General features: G+C 49.1%; 2 protein-coding genes and 1 long non-coding RNA gene across 16 annotated transcripts in view; 2 read left to right on the top strand and 1 right to left on the bottom strand.

The window, feature by feature from the left end:
• XRCC3 (X-ray repair cross complementing 3) overlaps positions 1-3,628 on the top strand; it is a 17,016-nt gene extending 13,388 nt beyond the window's left edge. For all 3 annotated transcript variants that reach the window (XR_002123615.1, XR_002123614.1, XM_019639238.1), the window contains exons 4-5: positions 2,761-2,898; positions 3,183-3,628. Coding sequence is in view for 1 of the 3 variants with exons in the window: in XM_019639238.1 (XP_019494783.1) it covers positions 2,761-2,898; positions 3,183-3,403 (359 nt within the window). In the remaining 2 variants the exon portion in view is untranslated. The remainder of the gene's footprint in view (positions 1-2,760; positions 2,899-3,182) is intronic.
• Positions 1-17,237, bottom strand: part of KLC1 (kinesin light chain 1) — a 43,098-nt gene that overhangs the window by 3,509 nt on the left and 22,352 nt on the right. Inside the window, exons 11-14 of one of the 12 annotated variants that reach the window (XM_019639220.1) lie at positions 16,316-16,450; positions 9,919-10,049; positions 6,121-6,187; positions 3,666-5,012 (exon numbers count right to left, since the gene is read on the bottom strand). In XM_019639220.1, coding sequence (XP_019494765.1) covers positions 4,929-5,012; positions 6,121-6,187; positions 9,919-10,049; positions 16,316-16,450 — 417 coding nt within the window. In that variant the 3' untranslated portion in view covers positions 3,666-4,928. Of the gene's footprint in view, positions 1-3,665; positions 5,013-6,120; positions 6,188-9,918; positions 10,050-10,893; positions 12,231-16,288; positions 16,451-17,237 lie in introns of those variants that run through there. The other 11 variants (XM_019639219.1, XM_019639221.1, XM_019639224.1 and 8 more) reach the window with 11 other exon arrangements.
• On the top strand, positions 10,056-11,318 carry LOC109381029 (uncharacterized). The gene is made up of 2 exons (XR_002123616.1): positions 10,056-10,208; positions 10,826-11,318. It is a non-coding gene; the product is annotated as an uncharacterized LOC109381029 (long non-coding RNA).

Raw genomic sequence — 17,237 nt, forward strand, 5'->3', positions numbered from 1 at the left:
CCCCACCTGAGACACCCCCACGCCTACCCCCGCTGAAAGTTAGTTCCACACTGTAGATACCATTGGTGCTCCCCGGTAATGCTGGGGAACAAATTCAAAACGTTGTATCAGCCCAGTTACGTGGATGATGGTCTGCCCGGCCAGGCGCGCTCTGCTGACCTGGGTCCCCCTTTGGTGGGGGCAATTGCATGGCGCTTCAGTTCTCAGAAATCTGATCACACAGTGCACTGCTCAAAAGTGCAAACATCAGAAGTTAGCCTCGTGTGGAACCGCCTATAAAGCTGACAGTGAGACCTGTTCTATTATAAACTGTGCCCTTAGCAATATTTGACTTTACCAACACTGAATTCGTAATTACATGATAGTCCTAGCAGCTTTCTGACCCAACAAACAGGATTTTTTAAAATTCCAGAATATAAATGAATCCCTCCAATACTGTAAACAAAGCACGAGCTGCAGAAACCTCCGCCCTGTGAGTGCCTCTGCCTTGGGGAGGGCCGGAGGGAGGGGTCAGACGGAGGTGGGTGCTACAGATACAGCTGTAGCCGCTTCCTGTCTGTCCTCTGGGAGATGTGGCAGCGAGGGCTGGCACCCGGAGGGTCCCCTCACCGCGAGAGAAAAACTTTGAGGGATGGCTGAGCCCACTGCTGTTCTCTTGGAGAAAGTCAGAATTCAGACTGCCAGATGGGAAGTGGGTTCCAACCTGGCTCTTCTCTAGTGCGGTGCGAGTTCACAAATCAGGAATCGCAGACCCCGGTGGCTCCCCAGACGTGAAAGGCTGCGACCTGGCTTCAGGAGGCCCTCTCACCCCTTACCCAACACTTTCTGCACAACCTGCAAAGGCACCACGACCCTCGGAGAGAACTGGGCCAACGGGCTGCAAGCTAGCTCAGGTTGTAAAAAGGCCCCTGCAAAGATAGTGTTTCCAGCAACTGGGAGCTTAAAATGAAACTCTGTTCGAGCCTGTTTATTCTTCCTGAACAGCCTTGGCCCTCCAGGGGGAACTGTCGCTGGGGGCACCGAAGAGGGTTTTAAATGTGCAGCGCCAGTTCTGTGGCTGGGGCGTGGGAGGCGGAAGCAGGACAGCACCTGGTCCCTCTCTCCTGACTAATGTGACACACACCACCCAGGCATCGCCACGTGTTGCTCCTACCGCACCCAAAGTGTGAACCTCAAAGAGCTACTGTCTACACAGGACACGGCTCTGCTGTCTTTTTTTCAATGGTTTTGCACAACCCATTGGATTGTTTAAACACCTCCAGAGAGCATTTAGAAAACAAGTGCCGGGCCGGCCGAGTGGCGCGATGGTTAAGAACTACCTTGGGACGCCAGAGGGCCCCGATTCGGATCCCACATATGAGGGCCAGTGACACTGCCCTCTACAGCTAAGATGCTAAACAGCAGCTCAACCTGGAGCTGGGCTGCCATGAGTCGTGGCGACGGCGTAGGCTGCAACCCCTGTGGCAGTGGGTTGCCATGGGCTACCATGTGTAGCCNTGATGTAAACAATCCACTTCTCATCACCAGTTATCAGTTGCTTCAAAAAAGGATCGTTTTCCTCACGTTTAATGAGCATATTGCAGATGTTTATACGCGCCGTCAAATGAACTTCTTTGAGTTCATGTGGAATCCAAATATCGAGCTTGCTTACATATCCCAGCTTCTTCAGGTGGTCGTGAACACTTGAGTGATGGATGTTCAATGTTTCTGCAATCTCTCGTGTCATGTAACGTGGGTTTAACTAGATCAATGCCTTTATTTTGTCATCATCAACCTCGGTGGGCGTCCCTGACCAAGGAGCATTGTTGAGATCAAAATCACCAGTACGGAGTTTTATGAACCATCGTTGGCACTGACGTTCTTGTAGGGCATTGTCACCGTAAACTTTGTGCAACTTTTCACAAGCTTGACACGCGTTCTTCCCTTTATGGAAGTGAAACAGTAAAATATGGCAAAAATACAGAGTTTGGTCTTCCATCTTCAACTTGTTGTAAAATCTCCAAAACTCAACCAAATCGCTCAATTTTTTTTAGAATGAAGCTACAACTGTCAGCTGTCAAATGACATAGCATTTGCTATGCGAATGACTAGTACTTCCAAAAATGAACTAGTGCCATCAGTTGCAAACATGCGTCATGACTTTTCCAACAACCCAATAGTTTTAGCAGATGTTTTATCTTTCTACTAGTTTGAAACTAATGCTCTTCTCCTAACCCAAAATTAATTTATCCACTCTCCTCCCAAATTACCAGGTCCCCCGGACGTATCACCTGTGTGATCCTCCTCACCCAGTCAGTGTCCATGACACTGTCACACTCACACGTTCTTTTCTCCGTTGGCCCTTCTGGCCACCCCTCGGTGCCCGCCACCGGCTGGAGCAGTGGATGTCCATGTGGCTTTCCTTGCTGCACCTCCTCCCTCGTGTGTGGTTTCCCACTCACCCCCACCCAGCTCAGCCTCTAGCCGTGCATTGTGCAGGCTTCCTGAGAGATGTTTCCTGGCGTGGAACTGGGTGGCGGCCACCTAGGAGAGGCCCTGTGCACGCCTGGCTTCTGCTGCCGCAGCTGAGGGATAGGCCTCCCCCAGGCCCCTTCCCTCCTTGTCCTGTGGTCATCATCACACTCTACCCAGGGCTTCGGGGAGCAGACGGATCCAGCCCTGCTCACCGGAATTGGAAGACAACGCGTCTCTTGTCACTATTGTGTTGCCTGGCATTACTGTTGTCTGACCTTGTGCTGTAATTTATTTGTATAATTTCAGCCAAACTGAAATCCATAAAGGAGGTTTTGCATTTTTCTGGACCGGACTTGCAGAGACTGACGGGCCTCTCCAGCCCTGACGTGCAGCACTTGCTGAGCACAGCCTCCTCACACTTGCGGGGCCGCTGTGTGATCACAGGTGGGCAAGGACGGGTCTGCCCTGCTAGCGCCCTGGGGCATAGCTGGAGCCCTCGTCCCTGCCAGGAGCTGAGGGCCATGTGCACAGGCAGCACCCAGGAGGAGCGCGGGGCGGCGTGGCCGTGGTGGCCGCACGGATCCGGTGTGCCGGGGACCCTCGCTGGGTTCTGGGGCAGGACTAGGCTGAGGGGCGGGCGCAGGAAGCGGGGGGCGTGGCTAGCAGGGCGTCTGGCCCCGCCTCTCCCTCCGGCCCTGCCCACCTGCCTGCCGCCCTTCCCTCCCCAGCCCTCGACCTGCACACGCACCGGGAGAGGTTCCCGGCGCAGCACCAGCGCCTGAGCCTGGGCTGCCCGGTGCTGGACGGGCTCCTCCGCGGCGGCCTGCCCCTCGATGGCATCACCGAACTGGCAGGATGCAGCTCGGCCGGGAAGACCCAGTTGGCTCTGCAGCTCTGCCTGGTGGTGCAGTTCCCACGGCAGCACGGAGGCTTGGAGGCCGGTGAGTAGCTCTGGCTGGCAGCGGGCGGGGGTCAGCTCTGTTCTTGGGCATCTTCCATGAAGGTTGGGACCAACGGCCAGTTCCTACAGTTCGCGTCTTCTTCGCGCCCCTTAGCAGTCCCTTCAGAAGTGAGGGGACCTTGTAGGAGCAGCGCCCTCCTGACCAGCCCCTGCCCCCACGCGGACCTGGAGGTGGTCCCTGGCTGACACAAAGCCCCCTGGCGCTGTGAGGCTGATGCGCTCACACACCNCCAGCCCACGGGCCCCGGCACCACAGGGCACAGCCCCGGCCCAGAGCCCGTGTCTGGGGGCAAAAGTGCATTTTCACCAACAAGCAGCCTGTGCCACGAGGTAATATTTAAATTACAGAAAACTTTTAAAGAAAATTTAAAGTCCAGCCTCACTGTGACAAAACCCCCGTGGCTGCTGCCTCCAGCCCATGTCCACGCTCAGGCTGAAGGGCACATGGAGTCAGGGCACCCCCAGAAAGAGCCCCCCCCCAGTGAGATCCCCCAGAGAGCCAGCAGTGAGTCCCAGCAGAATCCGGAGTCCCGTTCCCTCCCCAGGCAGGCACAGGGAGCCCCGTGAGCGCTCTCCCCAGCCCAGTGCTATGCACGAGGCAAGGTCACTAGGAATGAACGAAAACCAGGGCCCTTGCTGATACCGCCTGTGTCACGGCATTAAAACAAAACACACGTAAAGCCTGACAGCATTTCCCGAGGCCGCCCACCCAGTTTGTCCGACTGCCACCAAATCTAAAGGATGACTCTTCAGCTCATCAGCGCGGAGGTGCCCTGATACGTTGTCGTCGTCTGGAACTACAGTCCTGTCACTTGTTTAGCATCTTCTGAACCTACTGGTGAGGCCCACGACCCCCTTCAGGGATAATGCCTCGGGGTTGACTTGAAAATGTTCCCGTCACAATCCGCTGTTTCCTAACTCCACAACAAATGCTTTTCAAATGAAAACATGCACCTCTACCTACAGGGCCAGGAGAAAACTGGCTCCAGGGGTGGCCGTGGGCGCCCAGGAAGTGTCCAGCAGGACGGTCTAGAGTGGGGCCTGGGAGCGGTGCCCAGAGGGAGCGGAAGCCACCTGCAACTTATTCCCTTGTCCTGTTTCTCATCGCCCATTTCCCCTAAATGCCAGGTGCCAACCACTGCGCGGATCATGAGATCATGAGACAGACTCTCCTCTCAAAGGATGTAGCTTAAGGTTCCTGATTCTTAATTTACAACCTATTAAGTACTGTATTCCAAATCTAAAATTTAAAACAGGTCTGGTGTCGTGTCCGTGACCAGAGGCCGGTTCCGAGCGCGCTGAAGCCAGCTGCCAAACCACATCTGCCCTGGAGTCCCCGGGGCCACCGCGCCTGCCGGGACTCATGGTTATGCTTCGGCCGCGCTCGGGCACTAGGAAACAGAACTCGGGGCGAGCCTCCCGTGGGTGGTGGAGGTCACTATCTAGAGAAGGAAGAGCGGAGGGGCCTGGCGGAGCTGTGAGGGCCTCAGGGCTCCGTTAGTCTCAGGTTTATCTAGCTCGGCCTCGGCCCGCAGTGGGCCAGGTCAGTGTGGCTGGCACTCAGAGCTCTGGAGTCTGCTAGACAATTATCTCGTTCCTGCATGAAAAAAACAAATGGAAAAATTATACTCAACCAGTACTTTGAATGATGCCAACTTAAGTGGTCTCAGCTCTAACAATAAAGCTGCATGGCTCTAAGGCAGCACAGAGTCCTGATGCTCAAACGGGCAGGAGCAAACCCCAAGCAAGGGGAACGGGAGGACGGGTCCCCTGCAGGCCCTTTAAAACAAAGCACCTTCTTTTAATGTCATGACCAGGAGCACTTAAAGCAGAGCACCAGCCTCCTACCAACATCTTGTAGCTTCTCACCAGAGGCCGAGTGAAAGGCACCCTGGGGAACGGTCACTCCCACGGGTGCTGGGGTGAGGAGGGGTCAGCGTATCTGCCAGGCCCGCTACTGTCAGTGAATGTCAGTTTATTGGCTGGATTTGGGAAGCTGGGGAAGCTGCTGGCTCAGGAGGTGCAGTGACCAGGAAGTCTGGTCCCCAGCAGACGAGCGGTAACCGCTAAGGCACAAAAAGCTCTCTTTTGCATGAGCTCAAGCTGCCTGATCTGCTCGGCACACTTGAGGAACAGGGCCAAGTTCCAGGGCCCAGAGGCCTGGCCGTACCCACCCAGTCACACCAGACATTTAAAAGAAGTAGAAAATACACAGGCATTTTTTTAAAGTGAATAGGTCCACCAGTGTTAAATGTGAAGGTGACCTGTCCATGAGAGACTTGCATAGCTGACAATGTGCTCAAGATTGTAGTGTCCAAGTAACAGTGTGTCAGTTATTTATGTCAGTAAAGTTCTGAATGGTTTGAAAACATTGAACAACAGCTAGACAATAAGTTAGTTATAAACTCGTTAAGAGGCCAAAATGATACAAATTAACAATACAGATAGTAGCTGGCCAAGTCGATACTACTTTATCAGAACACTTCGTTTTTAACTAGGTCAAACTGGAAAGCTCATCCATTAACACAGAGAATGTTCACAGCATGACTGTCCCCACAATTCAGTCAAGTGAATGCAGCATAAGGAAGTGTCACCATGATGCCTGTCGTCTAAGAACCAGAAACACACCAGTGCTGGCAAGGTCCGGCTGAAACAGCAGGGCGCAGCAGCCCGGGTCAAGGGCGCTAGGGGGCAGGATTCCTTACTTGGAGACGGTCTTCTGCTGCCTTGCCACCCACGTTAAGGACATTCAGAGAACTGGCACGCTTCATGCTGCAGCCGGGGCAGTGGACATGCAAGGACAAACGATCAGCACACGGTCAACCAGGAGCAGGAAACACAGCAAAGCCACCCCTCCAGGGCCTGTCACCACCAGGGGTCCCTGGGACCATCCCTGAAGGACTGGGGCCTTCGTCTCACTGGGGCTGGGATGTCCCCACCCAATTCTTAGCATGGACGTCCCAGGTCCAACTGTATTTAACGCCCACTAGAGAAAAGCACAGTTTCTGTGTGTCTTTCTCAATAAAAATAGTTTTCTTAAAGCACCACATGCAAACTCCAAGTGTCACTGTATTTTCACTTTTAAAAACCTGGCTCATAGGAGCCAAGAGGCTCGGCCAACACAGCCCGCTGACGCAAGCAAGGGAGTCCACAGCGCCTCATCAGACAAGTGTCAGGAAGGGGCCTCAACGACCCATTACCACTCATCACCCTAAGTGACTGTGCTGAAGACAGACACGCTTGATACTCACTGTTGAGATCAAATGCCTAAATGTATTTTATGTATTGTATTTTTCTGTATTAAAAGTAGGGAAAAACATTCTTCATTAGTAAAATAAACTTGGAAGCTATTACTTCTCTGCTTAGAAATCAAAACTTAAAACAAATTTCACTTTACATTTAAAGAAATATAGTGATTTATACATATATTTAATTTTTTCTCCTATGGGCCTTTTTAAAATACTTGATGAAATATCCTACGAATTACCTAGAACCTAAACTTAAATTATGGACAATCATAAAATTACTGTAATTGCTTACCACCATCGCAGATGTCCTGAAACAGAAAGTCACCTTAGCTTTTAAAGCTAAAATAACCAATATTAGGGGTTATTTCTAAGTGTTGCCAACAGGATCTGTAATTCTGAATTTGAACTCCCTATGACATAAACAGTGAACACTGATATCTACTCCATGAGGTGAAGGCATGGCTGTGAGGTCCAAGCACAGGCGTGAAGGGTTAGTGCAGCCAGACAGACACAGGACCAGGTAAGGCCCAGGGCATGGCCGACGTGACCGCCGGCACCATGAGAACAGCCCGGCCAACGCCAGACACTAAGTTCTCAGTGAACAAACTACACCAAAAGCAAAGACCTCAATGTATTCGTCCTGAGTAAAGCTCACTCCCAAAGTGTCACAACCAGGACAAAACAAAACATCCCAAAGCACCCCACCCCAATTTTCCGAAATAAGTGTTTTGAACACTGGATAAAATCAAACCAATCCACAAGTAAATTCTATTCTGGAAGATTTAATTATTCTATTACTTAATTGGCCAGTGAGCTTTTTCTGAGAACGCTACACAACCCTTTTCTTCAAACTCCATTTTCCTTATGCGACAAAAGAAAGAACAAGTTGACTTCCTGACTCTTCCCAACGGCATCCACACTATTCACCTGAGCCTGTGGTTGTCGAAACCAGAAGTGGCCAGTAACTCATGGGAAATGGCACCTAGCTCACCAGAAGTGGCACCATAACTCACCTGAGAGGCGCAGTAACTCTCCAGCTGTGCCCCGCCCTCCTGGGAGCTGCAAACACCTCCAGGAATGCCTAGTAAGTGATTCTCAAAATCTGGTCCGGGACCAGGACCAGCAGCACTATGACTACCAGGAGATTGCTAGAAAGGCAAATCGGGAGAGGGGGCGCCGCTGTACCGGCAACTCAGGGGCGTGGCAAACCCTCCAGGAGATGCTGACGCACACTCCCATTTGAGAACCCTGGTCCAGTTAATACAAACTCGCTCTTACCTGGAAAGACTATTCCATCTTATGGGATGAACTGTCCAAAGTCATTTAGTTTTTCAGAAAGTTCATTAAGATATCATCTCAAATAAGATGATATATGAAAAGGTGAGAATATGCAATTTTATTTTACATCAGGCCAGGCTGGCAAAGCACTGTGAGTCTTTACCATATCGGGGCTCACACACTGTTACGTCATGGTAAAGACAGAAGGAAAGGCATGGCAGAAAAGAGAAAAGCTCTGAGCTGTCACATGGGAAGGGAGGTCCATGTCACAGGACCTAGCATCAGAAGTGGACTTTGCATTTAAAAAGCTTCAGAACATCCAGAACCTCAGGTAACCAGTGCAAATGCGCTGGAGGAACTAAGTGACGGCCTGTGTAGAGGACTGGGACGCAAAGCCACCTCACTCCTTAAGAGTCATCACAGGAGTGGGAACTAAGCGATCACACAACAATCTGTTCAGACCCTCATGACACTACATAAGGAAAAATGTTTCCTTCTTCAGAATTCAGAGAGGCAGATAATAAGTAGCCTATCGTGTTAGTTCTGGAAATCCATAAATATTTTAAAGCAAGAGCACTTTATGCCAAGGCAATTTAGAACTTGCTTCCCCAAATCCACGCTCATGTGTCACCACAGGCATTCGGGCAGCAGCGATCTGCGGTGAAGCCCCGCACACTCAGGGCCCCAGCTGGCTTCCCACACAGGGTCTTCCAGGTGGTTTTCTCAGCAAATGTCATGGCGCTCACAAAACTCCTCCCAGAAAAGGGCTTGTCAACACTTCTGAGAACCAGGGCGACAGCCACTCATAAAACCCCAATGGTTCCTCTTGCCTCAAAAGCCATCAAGAGACCCGTTCTACCACAAGCAGAGAGCTGGCGGGGCGCACTGAGCGGAGGCCCTGGCCCTGCATCCTCACCGCACAGGGCCTGCTCCCCAGCTGAGGAGCCGGACAGGGGGTGCCTGGGTCTCAGCAGTTGGACCCTAACTAACAACGACAGGAATGAGACCGGGCATACCTTAAACTAGCGAAGGGAACAAGTAACGGCTTGTCATTTAACATTTCCAGGATGTCAGCCCAAGGAACTTGGGCTCAGTCCTAAGCTGTCAGAATTCTTACCCACAGAACTTAAAGTAGAATCACATTGAAAATACGGTTTTACTAAGAATCAATATTTAAAAAATAGTTGCCATTTTGAAAGAGTTTCACGAACAGCTGACACAACAGTGCTTCTGTGAGAAATATATCCCAAAACAGGAGGCATTTACTCCAGAAATAACCCAGTAACCAGGCCATTTGCTAACGCTCTAACAGGAGTACAAAGAACCCTACTTCCAACACACCTTTTAAGAACAAAGAATATCTTAGAACCAAATTCCTTTGACAAAATGTTACTGTTCAAAACACTCCAAAACCCATAACTGAAACCCTTTTTTTAAACACATGGAAAACCTAACATTTTTTAAATCTCCTAAAGAAACTCCCTATAAAAGTCTTGAATTGTGATCCTTCTATTTAAAACCATTTCCCTCCCTGTATTAATACCTGTATGAAATGTAATATAGTCATACCTAGCTTTTGATTTTAAAAGATTAAAACTAATTTAAAACTAATGCTAATTTTAAAAATGCATATCTAGAATAAACAAGTGAATATGCTTAATGTTTTAATATTAAAGTCCTACTATTCATTGCTAAGGCTTTCTTTTCACCTGTAACAAAATCAAAGAATTCTACAAATTTCTTTTAAAGGCATCAGCCCTTCTAGCCCCTAAATGGGAAGTTTCATAATTATCCTCAACCTATCCTGGAACAACGCCAGGCCGACACTGCTAAAGCTTTTCATTGCTAAAACATGGGAGAGGAGCTGGAACATTTCCTGCAGTCTGGGTGAGACGCTGTGCTGGAGGAAAAATGGCTGTTAGACACTGCGCGGCGGTGGGCGGGCGGGCGGGTGGTCAGCGGGCAGGAGATAATTACCCAGGGTTCTTTGGCTCACTCTCTCGGGAACTTCCTCCCTTCAGCTTCCTAACCAGCTTCTCACTGCTGCGTCTAATTGAGGCCCGGAGTTTGCTAAAGGAACCACTGCGTTTTAAAGATCCAGTGCCATCCTGAAAAAAACGTGAACAAATGTGAAGCTGCAGGTGGTCCTCCCTCCCAGCCCCCATGAGGCAAAGTTGAATGACAATGCCCATCGCATGGTGGCTGACCTGCTCATCTGTGACTGCTGGTAATACGATTCCTACAGACATTACCAATTTGCCATGTATGTAAGTACACTTTAAATAGAAATCTATGCATTTTAAATTCCATCAAAGATAATCTAATGATCATGAAAACCTTTGAACATGAAAAATATCAAACAAAAATAACATCCCCAAGGGGAAATTAATTATGCTGCTGTTTTGAAACAAAATTGCATAGCACACACAAAAAAATCTCAAGAAAATTAAGGCAGCTTCGAGGACTATCACCAAAATCAAATTTCACATTTAATAAACACGAGAGTGTCTGGTCCACGTAACAGGTATGGAACCCAAAACAATAAGATCTGACAGAGGTAACTTCCTTTGATCAATTTCATCTGAACGTAATACTTAGATATACTGTTTTTTCAGTAAATTTTAATGAACAGTTTTATTAAGTGTTGATTATAATGTGATTGGAAAAGTAAATAAAATGCTCATTCTATACAGTAACTAAAAACCCTCAGACACCTTGTAGAAAGCAAGTAAGAGTGCCCAGCCTTCATCATAATTGATTCAGACATTAATAAACATTTGGCAGTATGAAAATCAAAAACACAGCAAAAGAAATGTGTGCACAGCAACTTTTATTCTCAGAATGAATCACTTAGTAAGATTAACAGTAGCCCCATTCCTTCTAGAAGCTGCGCGATGCTGCATTCAGTGGGAGGAGTGAGAAATTCGAAGCAGACAGACACCGAGACACAGGTCAGTTGGAGTGAGTTTATTAGAAGTTAGAAAGACACAAGTACACAGATCACTCAACACATAGAGATTAGTAGAGAAAAGCAGAACTGCCAAAATTCCACACACAGACTACAGAGCCAATGCTACTGGAGCGTGGCGCTGAGGGGGGCGCCGGGCCCGGGGCAGCCTCGCCAGGCCTCTGGGTACATGTGGGAGTGGCTCATGCCCTATTCTTACAGCCTGGAGGTGTCGACGGGCACCATCATGCCATTGCAACAACACCTGTGGGAGGCTCGGAACTACCTCTTATCAAAGTGAACAGCTAATCGCTCTTAACTAGTAAGCTCATGTATTACACAGTAAGTGGTTTTTATTAATACAATTTATATTACTAAGTACATATCTGGCAAAGCTACAAGTATACAGAGATGAAGAACCCCCCAAAAAGGACGGCAGCACCGAAAGGAATGGCCAGTCACAGAGGTGGAGCTCTGACAAGAATCCTAGGGGGTCGCTAAACACAGCAGTGAGCACGGAGAGGAGGGGAGCTGGAGGACGTGCCGCCCGTCATGCAGGAGACAGTGAGAGTCACAAGGCAGCTAGGCCTGTCAGACAGAAACGGAGAGAGAAAGCCCAGGTGAAACGTGTGAGAAAAGAGCCGCTCTTCTACCTAGCATGGCAGGGCTTACAGTATTTCTAGGTCACAAAGCTGAGCAGGTTTAATCACTTTAGTGCTGGGGTTATCTTCTGCCAGCTCTGGCAGCCCAGTAGAAAACGGGTACTGGGGCCTTAGGTTATCTTTTACAACATCCGGTCTAGGTACTCCTAACCAACATCAAAATAAAATTCAACATTTTTAGAGCATGGATTAGCACTGTGCTAGAAATCTTCTTTGATACTTAACGATAAAAAGGGTTTCAAGTAACTGTACATAAAGGAGATTCCGCAATGAAAAACATCAGTAATGACCAAGAAAGGCTACACACAGGAAGAGCTCCTTTTTAGCTTAAACTTCATCAGAAATTCTTTCATGGCCCTAAACTAGAAAGTTCTCTCTGAAATCAGGCAGGACTTTCTCTTTAAAACACTAACATTTTTGACATTTCAGAAACTTGAAGAAACCACTGACTTCAAAAGTCTCTATAGCACATTTTAAACATGCAGTTGATAATCCAAAATAAAATGAGTTATACAAAATGGATTTCCACAGGCAGCAATGCATCGTGGGTCCTGGTGGACTGGAGACCCGACAGTCTTGTACCGAAGTCCCAGACGGCAGGGACCTGAGCCCGGCCCGTTCTGACTCACCATGGGACGCTGAGCAAGTCATTTAACCAGCCCGAGCTTCATTTTTCTCATCTTTAAAATGGAAAAATAAAACTTGTTACCAACTCCCCACAAATGTTGGGAGGACAAGAAAACATAAGTTCTTGCTTCTCTTCAGAAAAAGGACGTTAAAATGTTGATGTAATTCCGTAAACAATATAACTCCTGCCGTTCATTTCAAAGTTCAGTGCGACACTGCAGTTGGGCTATTTATGTTACTCGTGTCCTAGACACGCAGCGGAGTGTGGGAGAGTAGTTTACTCTGATTCGAAAGGACCTCGTGTCCAACTCCCCCCTCCTCTCTGTCCACCCTGCAGCCACAAGCTGACCCGGGGCTCTGAGCAGTGCCCGGTGCCTGGCGGCCCAGGAGGGGGTCTGCCCACCCCTGCGCTCATCACCTAGAGTCCCACCTGTGAGAACCAGGGGTAAGGACAGCCCCAAACCCGCGGGAACCCAGACCGATTTCTATCCACACGGCTTGAAGGCCGGGAGGTTTCACCGCATCCTAACATTTTCACAAATGGTCTACTTCTTCATATTGCCGTGAAAGAGTACTTACATCAAAAAGTGAGTTTCTAACAGAAATGAATAGTGAAGTGTACTGGTTAAGAAATGTGCAGCAGTAATGACTGCCTTGGATTTCTGGTGTTTGAGTTTATTTTTTTGGCATATTCTAGTTGTCTTCCTAATATACTTTTCAACACATTGAACACAGAGCATTTAAATATAGAGACATAAATCTGCATCACCAATCCACAATGTGTTAAGTAAAAATTAATCTATTTCTAATGAACAGTATATGCATTCCCCAGTAATCCTGGTCAAGAGTTTAGTGTATGAAAAGCTTTTAGGAATACAGCAGGGAGCAGCGTGCAAAGAATGGGGAGGTGGGAGCGGGCTACTCCCAACGGACAGGAGAGGCCGGCAGCCTTCCGGAAAACGGCAAGCACAGCACAGATCCCGGGACCGGGACAGGTGTGCTGTTTCCCGCTGCAACCATAGGCACTTAATGCCGGCGTGGCCCGCAGGCCCCCACGTGGCCCGGGGGGGACCCGGGGGCCAGTGCCTGACACGTGTAGGCCTCCCAGGCAACCTGAAGCCACGTGGGCGAGGGTAAGGGGAATCCAGTTTTATCTAGAAAGATTGCTTTGCACACAACCTCTGCGTTTGTATTGTAGAAGCAGGGCATAAAAGAGCACTGACTCGGACATGTCTTCACAGTGACTTTTATATCTGTGCTTTATACAGAAATAAGTATGAGGAAGTTACATTTTCACATCTTCAATCACAATCTTGATGGTACATCCTTAAAAGCACAGAGCTGCACTTCCCTAAACACATCGTCTACCGTGTCAAGAACCTAGCCATTCACGGGAGGGCTCTGCTCGAGTCCAGGAACCTGCCTTTTCTTCTATTTTAATGGTACGTAACTCAGTTCTGTGCTGGCCTGGACCTTCAGGACCTACCGGGAGTGATTATTCTAACCGAGTGTATGACCTTATCTTTGACGACAATGCCCTTTGTTGTAAATGTTATTTCTGAGCGTGGGGGAGCCCCGCCTCGTGGCCGTGTAAGTGGTAATAACTGAATGGAGCTAGCGTGCCCGCACCCTGCACCCTGCCACCTGCCCAACACAGCTACACAATGCTACTCCCTGTGCTAGCAGTTTTCAAACTTTTTAAGGAGTACTGAGAATCCTTTTTAAACAATTAAAATCTAATGCAAAACCCCAATATGAAAAAAAATCTAACTGGCATTTTCTCATTATAAATCTGTGCCAAGTTCTTAGAATAATGCAGTAAAGCAGTAAGAACGACACTACCTCTGAAAGCCCCAATTTGAAATGGGAAGCTACAGTGACAGGGAGAGTCCTGCTGTCCACCCATCTCCCAGTTCACTTCTGCAACATCTCGGTGCACACAGATAAACGCTGCCGGTGGTAGCCAATGGCTTTTAAACCATTTGGCTGGCAGTCTCAGGGGGTCAGCACACACACACAGACCACGTCGGACCCTCGTCTCACGCCTGGACCAAGACTAAAGTGTGCACTGCAGGGCATGACCCTTAAAGTGGGCCTTTGGTTGCATATGACTGTACCTCAAAGAAGATGATTTAAAATCACCTACGTGTGCATACTGCCCTTATTGCCTCTTTTTAAATAATAGACGTATGCTTTACAAAGAAAACTCATGTCAAATTTTGGGAGAACCTCAGCATTACCTTCTGAGACTTGGAGCTTAAGGAAACCTGTGTGAAAGCCCAGGCCTTCCTGTGAAGGTGACAGTGGCTGAGTGTGACCATGGGCCTGGGGTGCCCCTCCCAGACTACTCGGGGCTTCATGCTACCCCTCCACTTGGGGACAGGGCTCCTTCTGCCGCTCAAAGTGAGTCTGGGGACCGCTGCACTAAACCCTTTCCAGTCAATTGACCCCATGGCCATTCAGCCCTGGGACAGAGCCTGTCAAAGATGCAGAGCCACTCGTGTCTAAAAGTCACATAAAATGGTGCCCAGAGTCCAGTGTGCGAGCATGCTAAGTGACAGCATGTCCCAAGTGAGGGAGGAAATGTGAACTAGAAGGGAAGGGGAGCCAGCTCGCACTCCCAGGAGGGACTGCTGCTCCCCCGTCGTCCGTAATGCCAGCCCACCAACCCTCCACGGCGGGTGAGGGCAGCTCCCCTCAGCCCTAGGTCTCAGACTTTAGACGGTAACAAAACTTTGAGTTGTCCATAATTTTGTTATGTGATTTCATAGGAATATTGACCTAGAAATACTGTCTCAAGAGAAAGTTCCTGCAGAACTTCATTCAAGAGAACCACAATCTGCACGCTGGCGTCTGGCGAGAGGAGGGACTTGACCTCTACACAGAGCATGCGGGACAACAGCGCTGGGGAGCAGAGTGCAGAGTGCAGGCCGGATGGGGCGGGGCTGCCCTCATCGGTTTACATCCAGGTCGCTGCCCAATGGGATGAGTGGTCAAAGCACATGCTGATTGGTTGTCTTGGCACAAGAATAACCAAAGCAAGGAAGCGGCCAGACAAAGACGGTCAAAAAGACATTCTCCCTGAAATCCTGACCGCTAACATCCTGCATAAATGTCTACTGAGAATGCTAATCCTTCTCAGGTTATTACAGCTATAGAAAATCCCAAAGAATAAACAGGTTCAAAAATATAGATTATAAAAAAGCCCAAAACTATCTGGCAAGACATGTGCACAATTACAACTAAAAACTACACTACTGAAGCTTCAGAAAAAAATCAATAATGCACATGGATTCATCAGAAGGAATCCTGCATTTCAGCAAAATTTCAAAGATACCAGCTCCATGTACAAAAAAAACTACCCACATTACAAATATTGACTGCAAAGAAAATGTCCACAGGCCCCCAGTCTGGCAGCCACTGGACGAGCAGCAGTGATGAGAATTTCCACAGAAATTCCATGCCAGGGAGGCCCAGGTGTGCGGCCCGGCCAGGCGCTGATGCGTCTCATGGACACACGGTCCGGGTCCAGAAGCCTCTGGCACGCACCTGTGAAGAGCAGTGAACCACGGGCCCCGAGTGGGACGTGACAATCGGGACCGAGGCGGGGCACGCAGAGCAGCCACTTGGCGTCCTTGCTCTTGGCCTGCTCTTCTCTAAAGACACATTCTGTTTGAGCAGCGTTTCCCCTTACGGCACTTAAAGTTAATTCTAACAAAACCTACAGCGGCCTGGTCAGTGAGCTTAGGAGCCCTGGAGTTAGCAATGAAAGTGGGAAGTTAAAAAAGCGAGTTAGTTTTGCCACACTAATCCAGCTATTAAGAAACACCCACGTTAGGGAGTATGCCCTGAACAGCCAGGACACTCAATCAGCATTTAAGCGCTCAAAGTTGAGCCAAACAGCTTTCACGGATTCCTGAGAAGAAAATTACCACTTCAACAAATCAGACTGAGTATTAGCAGGAAGTGAGAACTTAGAAGCAGCTTAATGCATACATAACTGGAGAAAAGCAGGCCTAGCTAAGACGGGGAGACTGCCGGCAGCACCCGTGGGGGGAGGGGGTGACAGGCCGCCGCCTGGGGCACTGGCGACGCCGTGGGCTGTACTCACCCCGTTCCACTCCACGCTCATACTCACTTCCTCGCCCCCGTCAGGGCCGCTCTCGTACTTGACCACGTCTGTGTTGAGACTCTCACGGCTCCGACGCTTATCCGAGCTCTCAGGGTCGTTCAGCACCTCAGCCACCCTCTGTTTGTGAACATTGTCGAGACCCTGCGAGTCAGGCAGGGGACAGGGTTTCAGCCATTAGCACCTGAGTCTCAACTGGGATTGCCAGATAGCTAACCGTCCCCAGGACAAAAGCAAACCCTTCTTAAACACTGGAGGAAAAAGGGGACAGTGACTTTTTCCTGGGAGGACCACTCAGACTTGTGCGTTTCACTCTGCCCATTCCACCTCAACCTGGAAAGCCACCAATGAAGACTGAGTCCAGCTGGTGGCTTGCGGCGCAAGTAGGCAGAAGGAAGTGTATGCAGCACACACATCTGAAAGGCTTCAGAAACGGGACTGGCGGACAGGAGGGCAAGATGCACGAACGTGTGACAAAGTGTTCGTGACAATCCAGGCGGCAGGCACATGGGTGTCGAACTCTCTCAAGTTTTCTGTTTGGAAAGTTTCATGACAAGATGCTGGGAAAATGCCCAGTTTTTAACACTTAAACACTAACCCCGTGATGTTTCATGCCTCCAAAATAAGTACACACATCACTTCATTCTTGGTAGAACAGTTTAAAAACTAGCCACTAATTTACAGGACGCATTTTAAGAGCAAACATTCACGCTTTTGGGAAGCAAGCACGCTCTTATTTTTTCAATAACTTCATGCATATTTCAGTTAACACGTAATAGGATGAAAAGCCAACAGTGACTCCTCCACGTGTATTTCAGTACAATCTGATGACCAAGGTGCGACATGTTTTATGGAATTTCAACCCAACCGGCTCATGCGGATCCTGTACATTCGCTGACTTTCACCATTTTCACCATCCCTCGGGAGGCAA

The sequence above is a fragment of the Hipposideros armiger genome, unplaced genomic scaffold (assembly GCF_001890085.2).
Source record: "Hipposideros armiger isolate ML-2016 unplaced genomic scaffold, ASM189008v1 scaffold_43, whole genome shotgun sequence".
NCBI lineage: Eukaryota > Metazoa > Chordata > Mammalia > Chiroptera > Hipposideridae > Hipposideros > Hipposideros armiger.